Source organism: Microtus oregoni, unplaced genomic scaffold (assembly GCF_018167655.1).
Source record: "Microtus oregoni isolate MIOR12 unplaced genomic scaffold, Mior012 000010F_ref0000083, whole genome shotgun sequence".
NCBI classification, from domain to species: domain Eukaryota; kingdom Metazoa; phylum Chordata; class Mammalia; order Rodentia; family Cricetidae; genus Microtus; species Microtus oregoni.
In genome coordinates, this window is record NW_024543069.1 from 16908287 (window position 1) to 16932470 (window position 24184).

Genomic DNA, 24184 nt, shown 5'->3' on the forward strand with positions numbered 1-24184 from the left:
CATTACGTGGTGCAGTTCAAAGCTTAGGTTTAAATCCAGGTCCTTACAGTAAAGTTCAGTTTGCAATCCCCCCACCCCCACCCCCAGGCAAAGTCCACAGAAAGGTGTGAGTCAAGGCTAGAAGAGGAGGGGTGAAGACTACAAAACCCAGGTGTCCAGGGAAGCTCCCACAGCAGTGAAAGTTCAACTTAGTCCATACATTCAGGGATGACTTATGTTCTAAAAGAAATATATACAGGACCATATAACTATGGCAGTATTCTTAAAGTCCTTGAAACTTAATGCCATTCAGTTTTTACTTAAAAGTAAGAATGCAAAGTACTTGTCATCTGAAACTTCTTCATGAGAAAGCACACACAAAAAAATTGCTGGTTCCCATGGCAACTTTTGTACATACTTGCACCTAGTGTTCTGTGTTGGTCCACTCATGCATATTCTAATTTCTTCTGGGGGAAAAAACAGATAAACTGTAAGAAGGACACAAAGCACGTGATAACACTCTTATTAAAATGTCCTTAGGAGAGATGGAAACCCGGGCGGCTCTGGGTTGTTAGGAACTTTTCCAGTTTCTGAGTTCCTCCTAATATCCATTGCCATAATTAAAGCCTTGCCCCCACAGACATATACGACAATGAAGACATAGACCAGCCATGCGCGGCTCAGGCAATGTCTAGGACCTAAGAAGAAAAAATGCTCCGAGAATATACTAAATGACCTCAACTGGCCCTTTCCAAGGAGAGCACTAGCAACCAGCCATACCAAGCAAGCGCCCAAGAGACGAAGCACAATGGCTATGGTCAAATGGGAGGGTCCTGCACCCGGGGCAGCCTGGAGTGAGGTAGCGCTGAGAGGCTCTGTCTCTGTGGCCAGGCAGCCTCCTCAGCTGCCCTTATCTCCCTACATAGCATCCCTGATGAAGGGTAAGGCTCTCCCCTATGACTTCCAATTCCATCCTAGCAAAATTCCTCAGAATCCCCCAAAGTAGAACAGGTTTACTACTTCAGAAAGGATGTTTCCATTTAGTGGGCAGTGGCTACAAAAAGAGTCGTGACCTTTTCGCCTTGGCTGCCTGGAAGGACACTGCTGTGTGTTTAAATCTCGCTGGAGGCAACTCCCTGGGGAGAGGTGGCTTGGCCTGTTTGCTGTCTAGGTCCCTGCTGTGTTTTCCACTTCCCACTTTAACAGACTTATTGCATACTGCGGGGACAGTAAGTTGCCTGAAGCTCTCCATGGGTACCATTGGGGTATAAATTAAAAGCAAACCAGGCAAATGAAGATTCTTGTCTGCTGCCTGGAAACACTGCTAACAGGCTGGAACGAAGTGAAATAAAACAAAAAGGGCCCTCATGCCAATGGCTTCTTTCCTATGCGGGTTGGCCATTCTAGGATGAAATTACTATCAAAAAGAACACACGCTCTCTGAGCTCTACACCGAGATCCCTTGGAGGCTGTATATACAATATTTTAAATTACAATTTAATCAACGGGCACAAAATAACATGTAACATCCACTCCAAGTTCCGTTCACTGAAATTTTCATGCTTTACACCCCAAGCCTATTGTCCTAAAGAGCCAAGACTTTAAACACCCCGGCTCAGGCACCTGAGCTGTCAACTTGAAGGGAAAATAATCCACTGTCTGCAAAAGGGAAACAGAACTGCCAGGCTTCACTGCATTTCAGAGCTGCTCCGGCTTAAGAGGCAGCCAGCTCCTGCTTGCCCATTTCACAGCCGGCCGTCTCCTTCGACTTCCAAGGTCCTCCTTTTCAGATGTCTACTATGGCGGCTAGCAAAGCACCAGAAACATGGGATTTGTGGTGAATGCAAGTTCTTGCCCAATTCAGGAAAAACAATAAATTCCCATTATTTCTTATTGAAGCCAAACAAGCAACAAACAGGGCGCAGAAATCTGAGTCAACAATCTCCAGGCCTGGTACAGCCATCAGCGCTCAGAAGTCAACTAGCAATCAATCGGGAGAGGAAAGAAACAAGCCGGGAGGAAAAGACCCAGTAACCCAGCAGAGCCCCCTGGGAGGGAGAGGGAAGAAGCAATGACTACTGCATATACAAGCCACCAGCTCCAAACTCAGGTCAGGCATTCTGCTCTCTCGTCCCAGCCTTCATGTTTTCCTTTCCTTTGGGTGCTGATGCCCAGAACCTCTTACTATGGACGTATACTGAATAGGATGCCTACAACTTCATTCATCACAGAGAGGTAGAGTTTCCAAATCCAGCTCTAATCTGTGATGTGGTTTGAACAGGAAATGCCCTCACCAATTTCTGTGATGAACACTTGGTCCACAGCTGATGGCACTATGGGGGGGGGGGCACCTGAGTAGGTGGGGGTAGCTGGAGGCTTTAGCTCACTTGAATTGTGGCTTTAAAGACTGTACCAGATACTAAGATTTTCCTTCCTTCCTTCCTTCCTTCCTTCCTTCCTTCCTTCCTTCCTCCCCCCTTCCTCTTCCTTCCTTCCTTCCTTTCTCCCTCCTTCCCCTTCCTTCCTTCCTTCCTTCCTTCCTTTCTTCCTTCCTCCCTCCCTCCCTCTCTCCCTCCCTCCCTCCCTCTCTCTCTTTTTTGGTCCACTGTGTTTGAGTATCATGTGCTCCTGTAGCCACGTTACATCAAAATGACCCTTCTACCCTAAAGGTATTCTGTCAGGTATCTTGTCTTATCAAAGAAAGGCTGTTGTGAATATTACTTCACTAAGTATAAGTGTGCTGCATTTGTTTATGCTGCGTTTGTTTCATTATATAAAGACATGTTGCTGTTTTACCTTGCCTCCCTAAGGTACCTGACTGGGCTAATAAAAAGTTGAACAGCCAATAGCTAGGCAGAAGAAGGACAGGTGGGACTGGTGGGCAGAGCCAAAGTGCAAGGGAGAAGCTAAGGAGACCAGTCACCAGCACCATAGGGTGCACAGTGAAAGGAAGAGGGAGCGCCATGGCACATTAGTTTCCATGAGCCTAAGGAATTCCACTCAGAGGAATGGACCCAAGAGACATGAAAACCTGGAACACAAAAGCTTACACACAAATGTTCACAGCAGCAAATTATAGTAGCAGAAGGAGAAACAGCCCAATACCCAGGAACTCGTGAATGGATAGGTAAAATACGGCAAGTTTATTAGCAGTAAAACAAAGTATTGGAACAAGTGTGTCGTGGCTGACTTTGAAAAGACTGTGTTAATAGATGAAGCTACTCACAGAGGACCACAATTGCGTGGCTTTGCTAATATGAAATGCCCAACAGAAAAGAAGCCAGAAGCTGCCTAGTGCTCAGGAAATTTGGGGCAAGAGGAGAACGCATGTTAGTGAGCACAGCATTCATTTCTGAGTGATGGAGGAAGGTCATTGGTTAAGTAATAAAGAAACTGCTTGGAATCATAGGTTAAAACATAGGTGGGAGGAGTAAACAGAACAGAATTCTGGGAGGAAGAGGAAGTGAGCTCAGAGGCCATGCTCCCCTCTCCCGGGCAGACGCACGCGATGAAGCAAGCCACCAGGTCAGACATGCTGACTCTTTCCCGGTAAGACCGGTGCTACACAGTTTATTAGAGATGGGTTGTTCGGGATATCAGAATTAGCTAGTAAGGGCTAGAGATAATGGGCCACGCAGTGTTTAAAAGAATACAATTTGTGTGTTGTTATTTCGGGGCATAAGCTAGCAGGCAGCCAGTATGCTGGGGACGCAGCCCCGCCGCTCCTATTACTACATCTGAGAAATGAAAAAAAAAAAGTGATTGTGACAGTTGCGCAATCTGTGAATACAACAGAAAAATAGTGAGTTATGTGATTGAAGTGGGATATTTGTATAGCACATCAATTACTCTCTCAACAGAGAGACTGCTTCAGTAAAGAAGACCAGAAAATGCAGAGAGGGACAAGAGCTGAAGTCAGCTCCTTCTGTTCATATACAGAAGCCTCCTTTCTGCTGCCCAGATGGCACATGTGGTGTGTGCTTCATGTCCTTGCAAGGGACTCCTATGAAGTCCCACAACAAGCAACAAAGGCGGGCTGTTCTTCTTGAAGCAGGGTCAGGAGGCCCCAACCCAGTTGTTTGCCTTCTCTGACACCCAGACTAGCAGACACGAAAGTGCCTCTAGGCTCATGGGATGCAGTCTGAAGCCATTCCACACATCCCCAACGCTGAGATACGTGGGAATGCCAAGCATGCTTGTAAGGAAGTCAGCCAAGAGTCCTGTCACGCCCGGGAACTGGAGACTGTGTGTCCTCACAGAAGCCAGCCTCATTCAGCGAGTGTAGCCAGCCCTTCAACCTAAGACATAGCCGCCCGCCTTCAGCTCAACCACCAGTGAGACCAGTGTCAGGAGAACCAGCTGCATTTATAGAAAGTTGGGCAAGTTGGCTTCTATACCTCCTCACAGGCTTTCTGAGAGTTTCTTCAGTGGACGCGACATAGTCTAGACATAGTGCTAAAATGTTGAGAAAAATCTCTTTCATATCCCAGTCTCATGAAGTACTTGAGTGTAATCAAGATCCTGGCAACCTTTAACTTCAACAATGGTGTGGTTTTGAATTGCAAAATAGCTTACCTCCTCCATTAGAGATACATCCATAGGATGGATCCTCTTAAATATGCATTTCCTGCTTCCTGACCTCATTTTATAAGCCTTAAAAAACGAATGTCACCTTTGTTTGATCACTGTTTTATACATAACCCTTTCCTTCCCTTACTCCTTTAGTTAAACCCTGGTCCCAACACACACAGGCTCTTTGCGCTATGCCCAATCCCCTACCCCACTCTGACCCACTTTCCCACTTCTATTGAAACCTTGCCTTCTAAAATCTTCTCTGTAGTCATCTTATTTCCCTCTGAACAACAGCATGACCCACGTTTGCCAACCTAATTCCTAACTACCAGTTTCTAACCGCAAACCACTCAGTGAGGCCTGTGGACACAAACCTTAGCTGGCTTCCTTCCTACTCAACCTTCTTAGTCACTTAATTTAGGCCAGTCTAAACACCTGGACCTAGCTAAATCATCATGGAATCTTATCTTCCTGAGGATGTTAAAGAGGACCATAGCAGATCGCCATGGCTGTATCATTCACAAGGATACAAAGCGCTTGGTCCAAGGCAAGGAGATCATTTACAGCTTGTAAGCCATTATCCGGCTTCACTGATGTTTCTACCATTATCCGGCTTCACTGATGTTTCTACACCTCTTATCTTGATGTCAATAAACTGGAGAAAGTTTGTCTGGAGTTCAACACATTCATGCACACACACGCACGCATGCACGCACACACACACACACACACTTTACATCTGGTCCCTTCTCCACCAAAACATAGTCCCAGTGCACTTTCCATTCTCACCCTCTGGCACTGGAGCAGAGCTGGCCCTAGCCAGTAGTAAGAACTGGAGAAAGATCAAAGAAACCACCTGCTTGTCATTTACTTGGGAGGGCTGCCCTAGAGTCCTTCAGGAGGGATGGAGGTAGGCATGTCTGTGTGAGGGAAGGGGCAGGAACACGACTGGGTAGCTGGATGATAAGATTCAGTACCTGCTAGCATGTGTTAAGGCTCTTGTTACTGGCAGTTCTTTCTTCTCTCAAACATAAGATTCTGAAAATATCTTGGGACCCGTGCTAACAAAGGCAGCATGAACCTGAACTACCAATTCTCCACTATTATACCTGATAGCTATACCTTGTAGTGTGTTATTTTCCATGTGGATATTGACATATCTAACTGTTAAACAGTATCATTTCTAAGTGCTTTCCTTAGAGTCCATTAGAACCAAGCAAAAGAAACACAAGCTGGGTTCTTTCTCAAATAAAACAGGATAAGATAAAACAAAAGCCAACACATGTGAATATTTTTTTATATGGGTCTATAGGAAGAGGATTAAAAGCCTAGTTCAACAACAGAGAACAGTTTTCTCATTTGCGCTCTACAGGAGCAATGAAAAGCAGTTGTCTTAACTAGGACTTCAGATTTTGCAAAATGCAATTTCAAAAAGGTTGCTTTCTTTTACAAATATCCAGATTTGTGTAAATTAATTCCTTGAGGAACTTTTTATTAAAGCTAATCTAAAGGTTTATGGGAGAAAAATAAAAGAGGGAAGTTTTATTTCTGTGGGAAGTCAAGGGAACTATTAAGCTTTTATTTTTAATCAATTTATTTTTATGTATGTGTATGGGTGTTTTGCCTGCATGTATGGCTGTGCACCATGTACATGCAGTACCTGCACAGACCAGAAGAGGGTATCAGATTACCCTGGAATTGGAATTACAGAGGGTTGTGAGTCACCTCGTGGGTGCTGGGAATGAAACTCCTCCAGTTCTCTGGAACAACAGCAAGTGCTTTTAACCACCCGGCCATCACCATAACCCATGAAACAATCATGCTTCAGGTTAAAATGGGAGGTTGGGGGGGGGGGCGCAAAATGCCTGCTTCTTTCCAGCAGCAGCTGCTGCCTGTCCTATACAGCATCCAGACTGCCAGTTCTGACAACAGCCCTAGCCCTCAGCATGAACTAAATGCAGCTAGCTGCAGGGGCAAGGACAAAGTTCTATCACCACTAAGCCATCCATATCTACAGAAGTCTGAAAACAAAAGAAAGGGATGCCTACCTGTATCTCTCCCCCCAGACTTTCAGAACCCAAACTTCACCTGCACTCTCTGACACAGAGTGGTGAACAGAGGATAAAAGTATTCTACGCAGGATGCCCTCCACTAAGGACGTGGGGATTCAATATGAACATGGTATTCTTATCGTCATCTTTTTTTTCCAGTGTTTACACAATTTTTTTTGCCTGTGTATTTGTTTATTTGTTGAGATGGGGTTTGTCTTCTGTTTCAACCTAGAAGTGAAGTTCTTCCTGCTTCAGCCTCTTGAGTGTGGACGCTACACTCATCCCCTCCACACCCACCGCTTCGTTCTCATGTTCTCTAACTCATTCATTTCAGTATTTCCTAATATTTTATGTTCCTATAGACCAACTCAATTATAATCAGAAAAGGGGTGAATATGGGTATACATACATACATATAGATGCATACATGTATACCTAATACACTAGATGCTCTACCATGTATATTTTTTAAAAATCTTCCTGAGAAATTTACTCAAAGCTCTCTATTGCACATGAGTCGAGAGGGGAAATGAAGTAAAGTAAGCATATTTTATCACTGAAAACCACACAGTTATATTTTGTGCAAAATTTATGTCTCAAATTATATAAAGGTGCTTGAAAATATTTATGTGCTGGGCAGTGGTGGTGCACACCTTTAATCCCAGCACTTGGAAGGTGGAGGCAGGAGGATCTCTGTGAGTTTGAGGCCAACCTAGTCTACAGAGCTAGTTCCAAGACTGCTAGGGCTATACAGAGAAACCCTGTCTTGAAAAGCCAAAGAAGAAAAGAAAACATTTATGTTTAACTTCTCTAAATCATAATGGCAGCACTCACCCTAATACTTTAAGACATATTTTCCTACCCTCCTCTACTCTGCCTGAAGATGTACAGAGGGTCGTGAGGACCTTTAAGAGTGTGACCCTGAACATTGGCACAGGCTCTACCAACTTATCGGGCTAACATAAACTAACACAGTAGGCAATAGACTAGTAACCCATGGCAGAAAGACTCAAGGTATATGCAGCAGGACGTATATCTCTCAACACCGAAAAGGAAGAACACACGTACATATCCAGTCTTCCCAATTTTCCTGAAATGCTAGGACCTAGGACAATATTGAGATCACCATAGCAGAGATGGTGAAGGCTGAACTCGCAGCCCACTCTTTGGAAATCTCTTGCCACTCAGCACCATCCTACACCCATAACTTCCTCAGCCACAAGAGCACAAGGCTCTGCCTCCCTATAGGAACAAGCTTGACTCAGACATGGGTCTGAATGCTGGCCTCAATCCTTGTGTACTGTTATTCTACTCTGTGGTCTGGGAGGTCCTTCTGTCTATATGTTGCTTTATTGGTTAATGAATGAAGAACTGCTTTGGGCCTATGGCAGGGAAGAACAGAACTAGGCAGGGAAAGCTAGGCTGAATGCTGGGAGAGGGAAGGGTGGAGTGAGAGAGAAGCCATGGAGCCGCCCCCAGAGTCAGACATGCAGAAACTTTGCCGGTAAGCCACTGCCACGCGGCGATACACAGATTAATAGAAATGAGTTAAATTAATATATAAGAGTTAGCTAAGGCTGGAGAGATGGCTCAGAGGTTAAGAGCATTGCCTGCTCTTCCAAAGGTCCTGAGTTCAATTCCCAGCAGCCACATGGTGGCTCACAACCATCCGTAATGGGGTCTGGTGCCCTCTTCTGGCCTGCAGGCATACACACATCAGATTATTGTATACACAATAAATAAATATTTTTAAAAAAAGAGTTAGCCAATAAGAAGCTAGAGCTAACGGGCCAAGCTGTGATTTAATTAATATAGTTTCTGTATGATTATTTTGGGCCTAAGCTAGCCAGGCGGCTGGAAACCAACAAACAGCCTCCTCCTACAACTCTGCTCTTTGTCTCCTAAAGAAGATCGCTCCTCCACAGGTGATGGTGAGATTGAAAACATAAAGCAATTTACAGAAATAACAGTTGACATATTATCATCAAATGACTAAGACACGCTAGTGAAGAACTTCCATAGAAGCCAAAACGATTACAGAATCTATTTCAATTCTTCCCATGTAGAACCAAGTTTAGTTATTAGCGACTCACTAGGCTTTTCCTTCTGCCTGGCCGGAATCTGTAAGCACATGCTCTATGTCAGAAAAGAAACAGACTCTTATGTGCAACTTCTGGTTTCTGTTTCATTATAAAGAAAAGCAACACCTTGTTCATGGGGAAGAATTATTACACCTACGTCAACCAATCTGTCCCACATGTGAAGGGTTTCCCATATTAACACAAATGGGAGCAACAACTCTTAAGATTTCACAAATATTAACAGTGTTATTTTTACCGTGAGCAAAAATTAATTACTGCAATTCCCATCACATTTTGACAGATGTATACTTGCAAGATATTTGTCTTTCATTAGAAAGGCTTTGAAGTTTTTGCAATTTTCTGTAATTGATGGCACTGTATGTAGTCTAATTAATTGGGGACATTTCCAGTTCAGTTACAAATGGGGGTAAGTGAAAGAAAAAGCGTGCCTGGCCATTTCTTCATAATCTTAATGTGGCCTGATGAACTGTTTATCAGTAGAAAAATCTTGTCAATGTATATTCACAATCTGAGCCAGAATAAACTATATCAGAAGCTAAGTCCCATTATTTATATCACTCTGGCAAAACTCCAAGGCAGCAACAGAATCAATTTTCAAGGGAGTGTGGCAAAGAGTCCACGAAACCTTGATGATAAATTTTCCCTAAATATGAAAAGACATTAATAGCACCTGGCTGAACGCACTATATTCTGATATGTAAACTATGCTAAAATAACAATTTCTCAACTGTTAGTTTTGGCTTCAGGAGGCATGTGAAAATTGGTATGGACAAAGGCCTTGTTTAACTGACTGATTCCCATGCACTAGCGAATTATCACAAGACCTGAAAAAGGCGGTTGTGTTTTCATCTCCCTTAACATTAGTACATGAATGCGGAGACCCAAAGAAGCCAGGCATCATTGTCCTCAGGCAGCTACCCAGCACAGGTGGAACCAGGCAGACCCACGGCACATCTAGGTACCAAGCTAAGCTGTTAGGACACCACCAGCAACATTCTAATTGTCAGTCTTTAGGATGTTGAAAACAAGCTTTTAAAAAAGTAATTAAAGTCTCTAACAGTTCTGAATCACTTCACTACCACGGTATTGTTTTCCTTTCTCATTACATATAAACTAAGTTGTTTCCAGTTTGCCCTAGGATATAATGAAAGAATACAAAGAAATAAAGCCAAGTAATACTAGCACAGAGCTGGACATTTGTGGTTTATAATTATTGTGGGTACTTAATATCCATAGTACTTATGCTCCACAAAGTTGCTATGAACATTGAATGAGTGAAGGCTGAACTAATTAAGCTGCGAGTGGAAACCTGAGTCAAGCTTCTGGAAGCCTCTGGTCACAGTATTTTCACCAAACAACCAATATACAACATTGTTTAATGTGTTTTAACGCATCTTATATACATATATATAGGGAGACACAAATATTTGATTCTTTAATATAAACTAACCCCAATACAACTGGAACTATAATCACTATTATGTAAATATGGTAATTTCTTGACATTCAACTTGTGCTAATAGCATTAAAAATGCAATTTAAGGGCCAGGCGGTGGTGGCGCACACCTTTAATCCCAGCACTCGGGAGGCAGAGGCAGGCTGAACTCTGTGAGTTAGAAGCCAGCTTAGTCTACAGAGCTAGTTCCAGGACAGATAGGGCTGTTACACAGAGAAACTAACTCTGTCTCAAACAAACAAACAAACAAATGCAACATAAAACATGATAAAATGTGCAAAGGTGTTCCCTCTAAGGTGTTCCACAGCCATGTTGTGAAGGAATACTACATACTTAACAGCACTCCAGTCTGCTGATCTGAGACCATTTTAAGTAACAAAAATCACAACTGAAACATGAAGATGCAATAGATATGTCACCGGCTCACCAGAAAGACCCTCATTAAGGATATGACAGCCGGTGGTTGGTTTTGACTATGAGCATGACTGGGCATTCGTGAGGTACGCCCGATGGTGTGGCCGTGAAAGTTCTTCTAGAGAAGATTAACCAGGAGAGGAGATTCACCCCGAACATGAACACACTGCTCAATGAGCTGGGGTCAACTGAATCAAAAAAAAGGAACAAGCCAGGCAAGGGCCAGCATCCATCTCTTTCTCTTTCTGCTCTCTGGTCCACCCAGATGTGAGGCGCTTCAGCCATGTACTCCTGCAGCCATGAGAGTTACCACGTCTGCCCAGTTGTGGTGGACGGTGCCTTCAAACCAGCGACAATGAAGCTGTCCTCGTAAGTCGCCTTTTGTCACAGCCATGGAAATAGCTACCACGGGCAGAGCGCCCTTGTTCAACTTCAGAAAGCTGGGAATGTATGTGTGGAAGAAGCTAATCGCAAAGCAAAGTCAAAATAAGAAGTCGGGGGTGCCGTGCGATTTGTTATGAGAACTAGACTCCCAGCGGTCGGGGCTGCCTTTGTCAGCCGCATGCTCCTGCTACACATGCGGCTGGCGGACTTTGCTGTTTACATTTCCAGTTGCGAAGGAGCTAACTGGGTATTTTAAAAATAAAGTGAAATCTTGACTTACAGAAATTTTAACAAAACTAAGCATTCCCTGAGGACATGATGTAAAATGGAGATTTAGTGAGCGTGCATAAACCAGATGCCTTCTCCTTAAATTGTATCAAGTGCCTATTACCAAACCCTGGAAATGTATAAACCCTCCAGAGACAGGGAAATACTTGAAAACTATACATTCAAACTAGACATATGTTTAGTATTTCGAACTGTGGCATGACTCGGGTTTGGGTTTTCTTTAAATTATATAAATTATATATAAAATATATATAACATATATTGCATATATAATATATAATGCATATATATAGGTTTTTCCATATATATGTGGATTTTCGAGACAGGGTTTCTCTGTGTAGCCCTGGCTGTCCTGGAACTCACTTTGTAGACCAGGCTGGCCTCAAACTCATATCTGCCTACTTCTGTCTCCTGAGTGCTGGATCTAAATGCATGCACCACCATGGCCAGCTTAAATACCGTATCTTCATACTGAAAATAAATAATTAATTTATTTGCAGCACAGGAATGTTGGTGTCTTAAGTAAGCTAAGTTCCACACGTCAGTTGTCCAATTTTAATGAAGGTATTTTTGAATATAAACAACTAACCTGTGACGAGTATGGAATTTCTAGACAGGTGAAGGCCAGTACCTTTTGAGGTCAATCTCATGAGGACCAAAGGCAGGAAGGGTAATTACGAGGTGAGGAGGGTCACTGCATGGTTTCCTGCACCAGGTGTAGCTCCCAGTTTGAGAGCTGTCTATTATCTGTTTCATACACGCTTATCTCACCAGGTCACAAGAATAGGCATTTTGTCTACTAAGTTTACTCTTCTATTTCCAGGGCCTGGGCCCATAGTAGGTGCTCAACAGGTAATTCTTAAGAAAAAAAAAAAAACAACTCATAGCCTAACTATGTTATGAAAGAAAAAGAAATGATGCTTTAAAAAGTCCTATACTTACAGAAATGACTATTATCAATGTAGAGGTACTCATTCCAAGTTCCGAGAGTGGGGCCAGTGAGAGGGTGAAGGCGAAGAGCCACCAACCATGCAGAACTGATGAGCTAAGCTCAAGCTCCGTCCTTCTGAAGTCACGGAAAGCTGGAGGGAGAACAGAGAACTGTTGCCTGTCCTCCGACATTCCGGTATGTACCGTGGCATTATCCATCTCTCTCTCTCTGTTCTCTGTCTCTCTGTCTGTCTCTCTCTACCTCTCCCTTTCTCTCTCTCACACATACAAATAATAAATAACTTTTTAATTTCCTAAAGAGAAGAGAACAGAGAAAGTGCCGACATATTTGGAGAGTAGAAGGGAGGAAAGGATACTCACTGCTACGTTCATTTAAAACTCTGGCTAAGTGACAGACCAAAAGTCACCAGCATCGTGCCTAAACTCTGCCTGTGCATCTCTGGAAGCTACACCCAAAGCTGCTTTATTAGGGATTTATTTTTCACTGCCTAATCCTCGATAGAATTTGAATTTTTCATTTATACAATTATCATTTTGAGTGATCGAAGGCAGAGTCTCTAAACCACGGTTCCTGGAGTGGTAAAATAGAGTAACTTCCTCCAGATGGGCAAATTCTGAGCACACAGCTAAAGAGGGAGATGCGGGCACCACAACTGGGTCCAAAGCAGTTCTGGATGGCGCCTATTTTCCTGAATTCGTATTTTGTCTACAAGTCAATGCCAGGCCCTTTAAAAGAAACCCGGTAACTAAAATTATCAAAATATTGTGTTGTATTTCCCTTGAAGAAGGGGCAAAGCCCTCTTTCTACCTGCTTTTTAGAACTTCGACATTCACGCTCAGAAAATAATTTGCAGAGCTATCTCGTGTTAGGACAGTGGTTCTCAACCTGGAGGTTGCAACCCCTTTGGAGGTCCAACGATGCTTTCACAGGGGACACATAACAGATATGGTGCATATGAGATATTTTCATTACAATTCAAAGCAGTAGCAAAATCACAGTTATGAAGTAGTAACGAAATAATTTTATGTGAGAACATGAGAAGGATCACACATTAGGAAAGCTGAGGATCACTGGGATAGATTATTTGCTGTCATAAACTCATCCCTGCCAAGTTTTAAAAGCATTAGAGTGACACGTATAGCTATACTGTTCAAGACATCTCCAAGGCTCTCACCACTTTCAGACCCTAATATGAGGCATGCATGAGCCTTAGGTAAAGTCTGCATGTGGTATCTCTGTGAGAACCACATAGCGCTAGAAAAATCTACAGCCAAGGGAAGGCAGGCACTGGCAGGAATTCAGAATTCCCCAGTGGGAGTTAGTGATAACAAGGCTTCAGCAAAGCCCTAAAAGCCATGGTTTGGGGTCCCGAGGTTATTCTGATAAACATCAGCTCTCTCTGAGGGAGGGCTCACTCAGCAGCTGATAGGAAGAGGGGAAGTGACCCACTCAAGGATGAGACTGACACCCCTGGCTCCATTATCGGGAAAAGAAACATGATCAACAAAAGCCAGTTTTCAAAGCTGGGAATTAGTTAATGCCTTGAAAGCGAAATAAAGCAGACAAAATCAAGTGTTTCTCCACTATATATCCCTACAGAATACGGGAGGGGGTGATATTTCGCTCAACAGCTTGTAAGGAGAGAGAGTTTTGAATCTTTTTTTTTTTCTTGCTTTTTTGATTTTTCGAGACAGGGTTTCTTTCTGTAGCCTTTGCTGTCCTAGAACTCACTCTGTAGTCCAGGCTGGCCTCGAACACACAGAAATCCACCTGCCTCTGCCTCCCAAGTGCTGGGATCAAAGGCATGTGCCACCACCACCCGGCAAGAGTTTTGAATCTAAATAATAGCATTTTTTTTCAAGAATAATTCATGACAAATAGAAATCACCTGGTCGAAAAACAATAGTAAGAGGGTCATGACACTGAAAGCTAACTCCATTCTGATTACAGATGGAGTTCTACAGACATAAACTAGATATTGGCCAGGAAAGCAGGAAAAGGTAAAGGGGTGGCAATAACACAGCCGGGGCAACCGAACTCTTCCTTCAGAAAGAGAATGTTTTGGTGTTTTGTTTTGTTTTGTTTGAGACAGGGTTTCTCTGTAGCTTTGGAGCCTGTCCTGCAACTCACTACGTAGACCAGGCTAGCCTTGAACTCACAAAGATCCACCTGCCTCTGCCTCCCAAGTGCTGGGATTAAAGGCATGTGCGATCATTGCCCTGCAGAATGAGAACTTCTGAAAACCTTCCCCAAAGTATCAGTTGCTCCAGAGTTAAAGGCATACGGCTAACTTGTGACAGGGAGCTTAAAAAAAAGCATTCCTCCTAAAAGACCTTTAACTTAATATTAGAGACATCTAAGAAAGTAATTTAGTGCCGTAATAACTTCTGATTTTGTTTTGTTTTTTTTTTCTTTGTTTTTTTTTTTCAATGAAATGGAGTCAGGTAAAATTCAACTTGGGATATGGATAGTGGAGGACAATCTGGAAGGCGACTTGCACATATTCTTCTAGGGTTCCACACACTCACACAAGCGCAGACCTGTGTCTGTATAAGTAAATGTGCATCAGAATGGTGCACAAGAAGCAAAGAATGGGAAGCAGGGCTGCTTCCACAGGCGAGCACAAACACTGCTATTGTGCCCTGGGCTGCTTCTCCAGATGGGTCTCCTCTGCAGAGAAGACATTCCAATGAACTCCCAATACAAAGGCAGCTTGCTAGCTACAAGGAGACCTTTGTCTGAGTCCCCCACAAGTGACAGGGTCAATCTCAGCCAATCTTGACATTTCCATGGAACCTTTCCACAAAGTTTTTTTGGAAGCCCAAGTCATTTCCCGAAACCCTTTAGAAATCCAAAGAAAACACTGTGAAGATAAAGGCTCCGTTAAGAACCATACCTAACGCCATTCGCTAAATATATGAACCGCTCAGAATATTCTTCTTAGGCATGCAATGATTTAATCCAGATCCTGGAAAATCATAGAGAATGGTAATAATATGCCGGGTTGATAATTAAGATATTATTCATCTCTCTTCCTAGAATACAGAAAATGAATTTTTAACTTGTTAAGGGAAACTGTTATTTTCACAGCTTTTTACACGAAGTTGAGGCCTTAAAAAAATTACAATAAAACCTGACCACAGATTGCTCAATATTTACATTACCACTTAAGAACTAAATAACCCGCTCACTTTCAAACTTTTCTACAAATGTTTATTTTGGAAATATATTTCTCATACTGAATATCAGAAAATCATAAATCTGAGTTAAGTCTCCACTTTCCAAACATACAGTTTCCTTGTCTTCCTCAACTCACTGTCGAAGTGGTTGAAGGAATTTAACACAGCTTTTGTGTTAGATGTCTTTTTCATCTGGTGAACTACGAACCGTCCGACACGTGTGAACCATCCAACACGTGTGAACCATCCAACACGTGTGAACTGTCCGACACTTATACAGCCTATTTGCTTATTTTCAGGTTTCATGGCAGCCCTGCAATGGGGTGGCAGGAGGCACAGTCAGAGACCGCTTATGGCAAAGACACTGGACAACTGCCCTTGCTTACAGTGGCAATAGGACATGTTAACAGGGTAATGAAAACAGCATGTCCCAGAGCACGCGATGCCTTGGCTTGTAAGACCTACATATTGGAAGAGGTCAAAGCCATTCAGATAGAAGAAAAAGCATTTACAATTCTCCATTGGAGGATGCATACCAAAAGGATGCAAATCATAGTCATTTTCCGTATGTGTGCATGTGTGTGTGTGTGTGTGCGCGTGTGCGTGAGTGTGTGTGCGTGTGTGTGCATGTGTGTTTCCTAGAGCCCTAAATTGAAATTTAGTTCTTCAGACTAAAATCTCTTTGGTTTTCCAAAAAGGGTTTCTCGGCATAACCCTGGCTGTCCTAGAACTCATTGCGCAGACCAGGCTGGCCTTGATCTCACAGATCCGCGTGCCTCTGCCTCCAGAGAGTGGGATTAGTGGTATACCACCACCACCTGGCTAGACTAAACTCTTACTGGCAACACATGTGTGTTTTTGTTAGGTTGCCCAGGGTAAACACGTCTGAAGAAACAAGAGTCCCTTATTTTAACCAAAGTTACACAGTAGAGTCACGTAATTACTTCTGGCTCGATATCGTTACTTGGAAAAATGATGGTACTTGATAGTATCCTAAAAGGATCCAGACGAAACGGCCAGTGCTAGAACATGGAAAATCCACACTATGATGCTTATAATGAGCACACAACAACTAGAAGCAAACAACCAGGATGCTCACAACTGCCGGCCTTCGCAACTTCATTCATCAACCATCCCCCCTGTGCTTAAACCAAGGGCTAGATTTAACTTGGCTAGATCTTCAAGTTTACATTAAGATCTTTCCCATTGCCAAAAAATAAAATAAAATAAAAATAAACTGGGTGGTCTTGCTTGTTTTACTCACGACTGGCGGAGTCAAAGGAAAAAAAAATGCATGAACTGGTTCAAAATCCACAGCTGCAAATGGAAGGCAGATGAAATACTGCAACTAAACCTCAGCCATTGTTTCTTTTTCCAGAGATTTCTACTCTAGTTTAAGGTTGGTCACAGTGAAACACAGTTGCTAACAGTGTAGTGGGCTCCAACTGGGATCTTTATCTGAACTTAAATCTCGGTGTGACAACTCAAAACTCATGGGCTTGTGCAGTCAATGCATAAAGGTGAAGGGGGGTGTATCGTCCCCAAGTGCCTGCACGAAGGTAATCGGAATAGCCTGGCTGGCAGTCGCAGCATGCCAGGGCCTTTGCCAAACACTGGTGTGAAGACCTTACCATTTACACGAAAAACACAAGGTTGTAGTTGCCAACTAAGTCCTAGCTAACATATTCTGTACGATGACAGTAGCCTCCGTTTGCTTTGGCTCTGACGTCGGTCAATGTCAAAATAAAGCAGACATTTAAAAGGGATTGATGATATGCTGTGGCCATAACCACTGCCACAGGTCCACAGCCCTGCTGCTGTGATGAAACACTGACAGGGCCAGCTTGGGAAAGGGACTTTTCCAAGGATTTATTGGCTTACACATCCGCATCACAATCCATCCCAGAGGGAAATCTCAGGCCAGGGATCTCTGGACAGGAGCTGAAGCAGAGGCCATGAAGGAAAGCTGTTTCCTGGCTGATTCAGACTGCTTTCTTATACAACCCTGACCCAGGGTGGCCCTGGACCACAGGGAGACGGACGGTCCCATATAGATTATGACTCCAAGAAAATGTCCCACAGATATGCTCCTAGGCCAATCTGATGGAGGCAGTTCCTCAGCTGAGGTTCTCTCTTCTAGATGATTCTAGTTTAGCCTCCTCTTGTTCTTGACTAAGGTTGGCAGAGACAATTAAATAGAAAAAAAAAATTTTTGAAAGCGGGAAAAGCAAAATCCAGACATGTTTCATAAACCTCCATGGGTAAGGATGCTTGCCTCCAAGACTGACGACCTGAGCTCCATCCCTTGAGCCCAGGGAATGGAAGGAGAGAAGAGACTCTCACAAATTGTCTTCTGTCTCCACTCACAGGCTATGGTATGCACACCTACACATGTACAAACACATGCTCTCACCCTACTAAATAAATGCCTGAGAGTATTTAAAATATCTGAAAAGAAATTGTTATATGATGGCTTACATGGTGTCGTCCTAAAGACTTTGCATGTAGTTTTTTTTTTATCATCAAAACATTTCAGAGAAGGTTAAGAGTACTTTACTTTTTTTTTTTAGAAAGAGGGGGAAAATACCCTAAGATTTAGAATCAGTAATCCCTTGCCTAATATTTTCCTAAAATAAATGTATCTTTGAAGTTTGAGGGTTACGTGTAGAAACCATAATTTTCAATGTGTTGTTTCATGCAAATGCTGGTAATAGTAATAACATATTAGAGCATAAATACTATCGATGAAGTTTGTAGAATGGTCCAAAAAACAAGGGCCGAGGGTCCACAGGTACCCGGATAGGGGTGCCCCGGAAGAAGAGTGGGAGTAAAATGGTTCAAGTGTCCACTGTTGCAAGATCCTAAGTCCACAGCTGGGCCTGCATCATCCACCCCAGGGTTCACTTATTTTTCCTTGTCTCTGAGGTCCAGAAGAGCATCATCTAGATATCACACAGATATGCCGAATCAAAGACGGGTCCAAAGTCTGACTGCTTCTTAGTCTTTCACAGGGTTGAGTCATTGATACCTTCACCTCAACGTCACCCATTTCTGTCCTTTTCAGAGCAAACCATATTAAATGTAAGCAGAGTATGATCCTGGCTTTTTTTTTTTTTTTTTTGGCTTCCTTTACTGTCAATTTCAATTTAAACTTTTTGAGTCGCCTGAAATAGTTACTGAGCATCCAGCTTGGGTTTTCTAGGCCCCAAAATACCACTGCCAGCACCCATCCCAGTGAGTTTGCTATTTGATGGCCCACATCGTCTTCACCGGGACTTCAGAATGAGTTTGTGTTTCCAGCTCCCCACATCTCCCCAGCAGCATCTGCTCATCTTTACAAACCCTCAGCTCGTCCACCTGTTTCTGCCTTCTTAGCTTGAAGAACTACATCCATGGAAACATCAGTAGTCCTTATTATTGCTTGAGATGACTGCCTATTTCTTCTCTTGTCACCTCCCACACGTTTGTATGAGAGATTTGCAGAGAACTTCAGATAAATTCCTGGGACATCTGTCTCCAGGTGGAGAAAAGGCCCATAAAGGTCACAGAGAATGACTTCTATGTTTGTCTGTGAAGTGTTCGCTGAAGAAACTGGCTTAAGAAAATAAAAGAAAAAAACCCCACACACTTTTATCGTTTTAATGAAGGCAAGAAGAGCAATGGGTTTCTTTTCCAAAGATTCTATGGCAAATTACATTATATGTTGAGTAAACAAAGAACATTTGCTAGCAAGAAACTCCAGAACAGCCATCACTTCGGGGAAAAGCTGAACCAGGGCTCTCGATCTAAGGAGTTCTGGATTCTCTGGCCCAGTTATGTTTCATATGCTTTTCTTTTAGAAGTTGGCTGTATGAATCAGAAAAAGGGGAAACACTAATACTAATGCCATTAAAGACTTCGGGAGGTTTACTGCCATTTGGTTAATGCACTAAAGCTTAGAATTTTAATACCAAATAGAAAACATATTTCAGAATACACACAGGCTGTGCCAGTATTTGAACAAAATGCCATTTTGGGTACTATTAAGCAATTTCATAAGACATATGTAGTTACAATAATATTTAATGCTCCTTGATATCTTAATTTTAATTAACTTGATTTAAATGGATAAGCAAATCAGGTAAGGGTTGTTTAGTGTGTTTACTGTTGTCATGGCTTATTCCCTAAACAAAGCGGGAACTAAAAGAGTTGGGATTTTCTGCTCATCATATGTCAGGAACAAAAATCACCTCCCCAGAATACAAAAGCACATTGAAGGACAGACAGTCTGACTGTACTTTGTAGAAAAAGGAATAGTTTCTGCTTCAAATGGCTTTCCAACAAAATCGTTTATTTCCTTTTTTTTTTAGTAGAAAAAAAAGAAGTAGCTTTTTCCACTTGGAAAACTCTGGTGCTACCTAATTACAGGCTGAGTAAAGAAAGAACATTTGCTAGCAAGGAACTCCAGAATAATAGCACTCAGCATGGCTAGTATGACAAGATATTGAAAATGAAATCACAGAATTGGAGGTAAAAATATATTACATAGAACAAAGAACCATCTAATTTTCATTTTGCAAAAAGCTTCCTAACACAATTGGCCCTTGTTTAGCCCGTAGTTTCTGACCACAATTGAGTGACTAATACTTTGCAGCAAATGAGTGATTTCCTTTAATGACAGTATCCAAGCTTCAATAGGGAAATAGTTCAAGTTCATAAATAATTAGAATTGGATATTCTACTGCAAATTGACATAAAGCAATAACACTGACTATTAATACAGCAATATTATATGCACATTATTAGTGAATGGACACCCAAGCAAGAATTAAAGGGAACCACTTAAACAAGCAAAGCACATGCCAGGTGTGGTACCTATTTATGAAACAAACTTATCTGTTTTTAAATGGAAGAATATATATAGCAAATGTTTCTGTTTTCATAATCAGGCTTTTAGAACATCATTGATCCTTAAAAGAGAAAAAGACTACGAGTCAGGTTATCTCATGAACTTGAAACACACAGTCAAGATGTTCACCCAGTTAAGTTGTAAGATTGGGAGTCAAAGGTCGTCCACAGGCTGGCCCAGAACCATCCTGGTACCACAACTTTCCAGACTTTTCTCTAGTCATTTTATGAAAACAGAATGGCATTCCTTTCTAGGAGAAAACATATACAGAGTCAGCAGGAGCCTAGCTATCCCTCCATAGAGACTTCTAACCCTGAGTTAGACAGCTGCCAGGCCAAAGCACCAAGAGAGAGGCTATCTATCAGGTGACAAATTCTCTAAGACCAGAGGATCAAAGGTCAGAACCCACATTGTAGTTCTTATACTACCTAGCCACTTATGCTAGCCACAGGCTTCTCAAATGTTTCTGGGTCAAAATGATGACACTCATCTTCTCTTTTCCCAGCTATAAATTTATCCAGGACTATTATCAATTGTACCCAAACCTCATCTACTAACGTCAAGTCACAGGATTACCCCAAAAAAATACATTTCCTTGGAGGTTTCATCATCACCACTTTAAAAACTGTTAAAACACTGATAAGTTATTTAAACCCATAGTGACAGGAGTGTGACTCAATTCTGCACTACCATTCAAGACTTTAAAGTTGTTTCCTTCCTTTCTTTCTTCCTTCCTTTCTTCCTTCCTTCCTCCCTCCATCCCTTCCTCTCTCTCTCTCTCTTTCTTTCTTCTTTTGTTTCTTTGGGACAGACTCTCACTATGTAGTTCTGGCTGTCTTGGAAATCACTCACTATGTAGACCAGGCTGGCCTCAAACCAAACTCACAAGAGATCTTCCTGCCTCTGCATCCTGACTTCAGGGATTAAGGCTTGGCTCACCAGGCCCAGACAGGTTTTCTTCTTTCAATTAAGACACCTTCTCTGTATGTGCCACATTCCCACGTTTAATAGGTCCTATATAGGAGTCTTTATCTCCTTCACTAAGTGTCAACCACATACACAGAACCTCCATCCATAGTCAGCCAGGCAGAAAACTAGAAAGCCAATGATACTTTCCTCATTCTACCAAGTCCATGAGGATTCACAATCTAAACATCTTGAGTTCTTCTTCCTTGTCTGTGTGTACCATGTTGCCATCACAGTTGACTATGTTACTAAAACCACCTCAAATCTCTCACCACTGGTTGTTTCTCTCTACAATAGATTAGACACTATTCTTTCCAACACCAAAACTTAGTCCCCTATACAATCACTAAGTGTGAAATTCCTCAGCAAACAGAAGAAACCCAGCCTTGTGAGCTTTGCCGTCCATCTACTCTCTTCCTCTCCTTTGACCTCACCATGGCCCATGACCTCTAGTGTGACCCAAACATTTTTGTTTCCAGAGATGTGTTAGGCTTCCGGGTCCCTCCGCACACATGCTAGGGTTGTTCTACCAGCCACCGCTAACTCTTCAATAGCAGCATCCACAAGGCAAACACCGGCTAAACTGTGGTGTAGCCCTTAGCATAGCAGAGGCTCTATAAGGGCGCTCTGTATAAAAGGCTCTCTAAGGGTGACTGAAATGAGTGATTTGTCACATAGAAGGGACACACTACTGACAGGTGCCTATTGATACACTTGAAATCAGCATGGTCTTTATTCTTGCGCCCATCCATGGCAAATAATGCTGGTGTTTAAACAGCAAACAGAGGAGCCTGAGGTGCCACCAAGGGTACCAGATGTCAACCTGGATGTCAACAGTGTTCTGACCTCAATCTACACTAAATATGCTATCACCGACGGCTACCTCTTTCATTCCATAATAGAACAGTCACGGCGACAAGCCTGGCTTTACTGCAGCCGCAGCGCTCTGCTCCGCCAGCACTGTCTGTTGTCCGTAAGGAACATTTATTTGAGACTCTTTCACGAGTGCCATGTTTAAGATCTTAGGAGTCACTCCTGATGTTCCTCAAGTGGATGCCCGGCAAGTCTTTTAAGCACATGCCATTTTGAAAAGGCTATCTATGAAATGGCATTCCAAATTTAATCAAATAAATGCTCGTCACTGGAATGTTGTAATATAAATGCAGAGTTATCAAGCAGAAGGGGCTCAGTTGAAATATAATAACACGTCACACAACATGGGCAGCTCTCCAAATCAGAGTACCGCATTGCCAGGGAAACCAAGAAGAAGTACGATCAATAAGGGTACTTCTGATTTTATTTTTGTAATACAAACTGAGAAGTTCTACACTTAGTTCTTTTGTTCAATGTTTTATTTTAAAGTTATCTATTTTGTGTATATGAGTGTTTTGCCTGCATGTGTACAGGGAAGGCAGTAAATGGTATCAGATCCACTTTTAGGTATCTAAAAAGGAGAAACTTTTAATTACAGACTTGTAATGGTTTCTAAAATTTAAATGAAAGGGTTACAGGGAAGAATGGTTTCCCACAGAGTGTTACCATTTAAATAAAATGAGAAAAAGTATATTTCCTTACATAAATCTTAATGTACTTTGAAGGATACATAAGGAAGAAATGTTTGCTCTATCTGCTCTTCAGGCAGCCAACAAGCAGTATATAAAGGGAATTCTTACCATATAACCCTTTGTGGCATCAGCATTTTAAAATAAATGAACCTATTACATACAGACCACTACACACATAAAAAAATAGGAGAGCATGATAAACCAAAATGTAGTAATATAAGAAAATATTTTTCATTATCAAACACTGAGACGCATCAAATATCCATCAAATATCATATGTGTATACCTAGAAATATTTAAGTGAAAAAAGCAAAACTGGTAAAAATGTTAAATTTAAGTTTTGAATGTATGAAAATATATTACACAAATGTAACAACTTCTCATGACATAACTCAATGTGAAATAATTAAAAACAATAGAAACACTGTTACAGGCTACCCAACTATTTCATACAGAAAATGAAAGCCTGAAGACTCTCTCTCTTCTTACTAAAATAGACAAGTGACACAGCATAGCCCAGAAAGGGTTCCTTCTCCTGTAAATGGAAGAAACAAAGGAGCATTTGCAGGGAAGGAGAAGGGCTGGAGAGGCCTGGGCTAGCTCCCTGCTGAGACAAGGAGCAGGCACAGATGCTAAATCACCAGCTCAAAGTCCATTCTAAAACTGACTTCATGGGGTGAAGACAGGGGCCAGCTGAGTGGAGAGAGACTTCCTAACCCCAGCAGCTCCTCAGAGGACACAAGGGTCCCTCAGGTCCCTCATAAGTGCTGTGGCAGACTGGCCCCAGGCAAACTGAAGAGCGCTTACTTTTTGCTGGCCTCGCAGACGTCTGTGATGTTGGAGAAGAGGTGGTGCCTCTCTGTTTTCGTCATCGTATCGCTCAGCTCTTTAGATTCTTTAAACATCCGAATCAAGATCTCCAGGCTGAGTAAGTAGGAGTGCTCGGAGGATATGACTTCAAAGATGGCCTGGCAATGTGAAAAAATAAACACCTTCTTAATGATTGTAACTGAAGAATTCCATACAGCTCTCACTGTTCTCTATAGGAATGACATGGAAAACACATCATCCTTAGAGAAGGCATGTGTACCCAAACTGAAGACTGGTTACCGCCTCTCCGTAGGAAAAGCTAAAGAGCCAGGATGACTTTCCATGGCATCCTGAGGTCATGCCTTTGCCACAGGGTACAATCTATGGAAGGAAGTAGGGCATGCCATAAAATCTCACTGTGACACTAATTAACCCTTGGGGTCACCTCCTCTAGCCCTGCTTTCAAAGCGCCCTGCTTGAGAGACACTAAGAATTTATGATCACCATCTCACAAGAAGTCCCCTGCTCCCTTCTTGTATTTGTTCCTTCTCTCTGTGTTCTAATACGACTAATTTGCA

The 24184-nt window shown here is 42.4% G+C and overlaps 1 protein-coding gene across 1 annotated transcript in view; it reads right to left on the reverse strand.

The window, feature by feature from the left end:
• Arhgef26 (Rho guanine nucleotide exchange factor 26) overlaps positions 1-24184 on the reverse strand; it is a 107791-nt gene that overhangs the window by 54443 nt on the left and 29164 nt on the right. The window contains exon 5 of the mRNA XM_041659226.1: positions 23604-23764. Within this exon, the coding sequence (XP_041515160.1) occupies positions 23604-23764 (161 nt within the window). The remainder of the gene's footprint in view (positions 1-23603; positions 23765-24184) is intronic.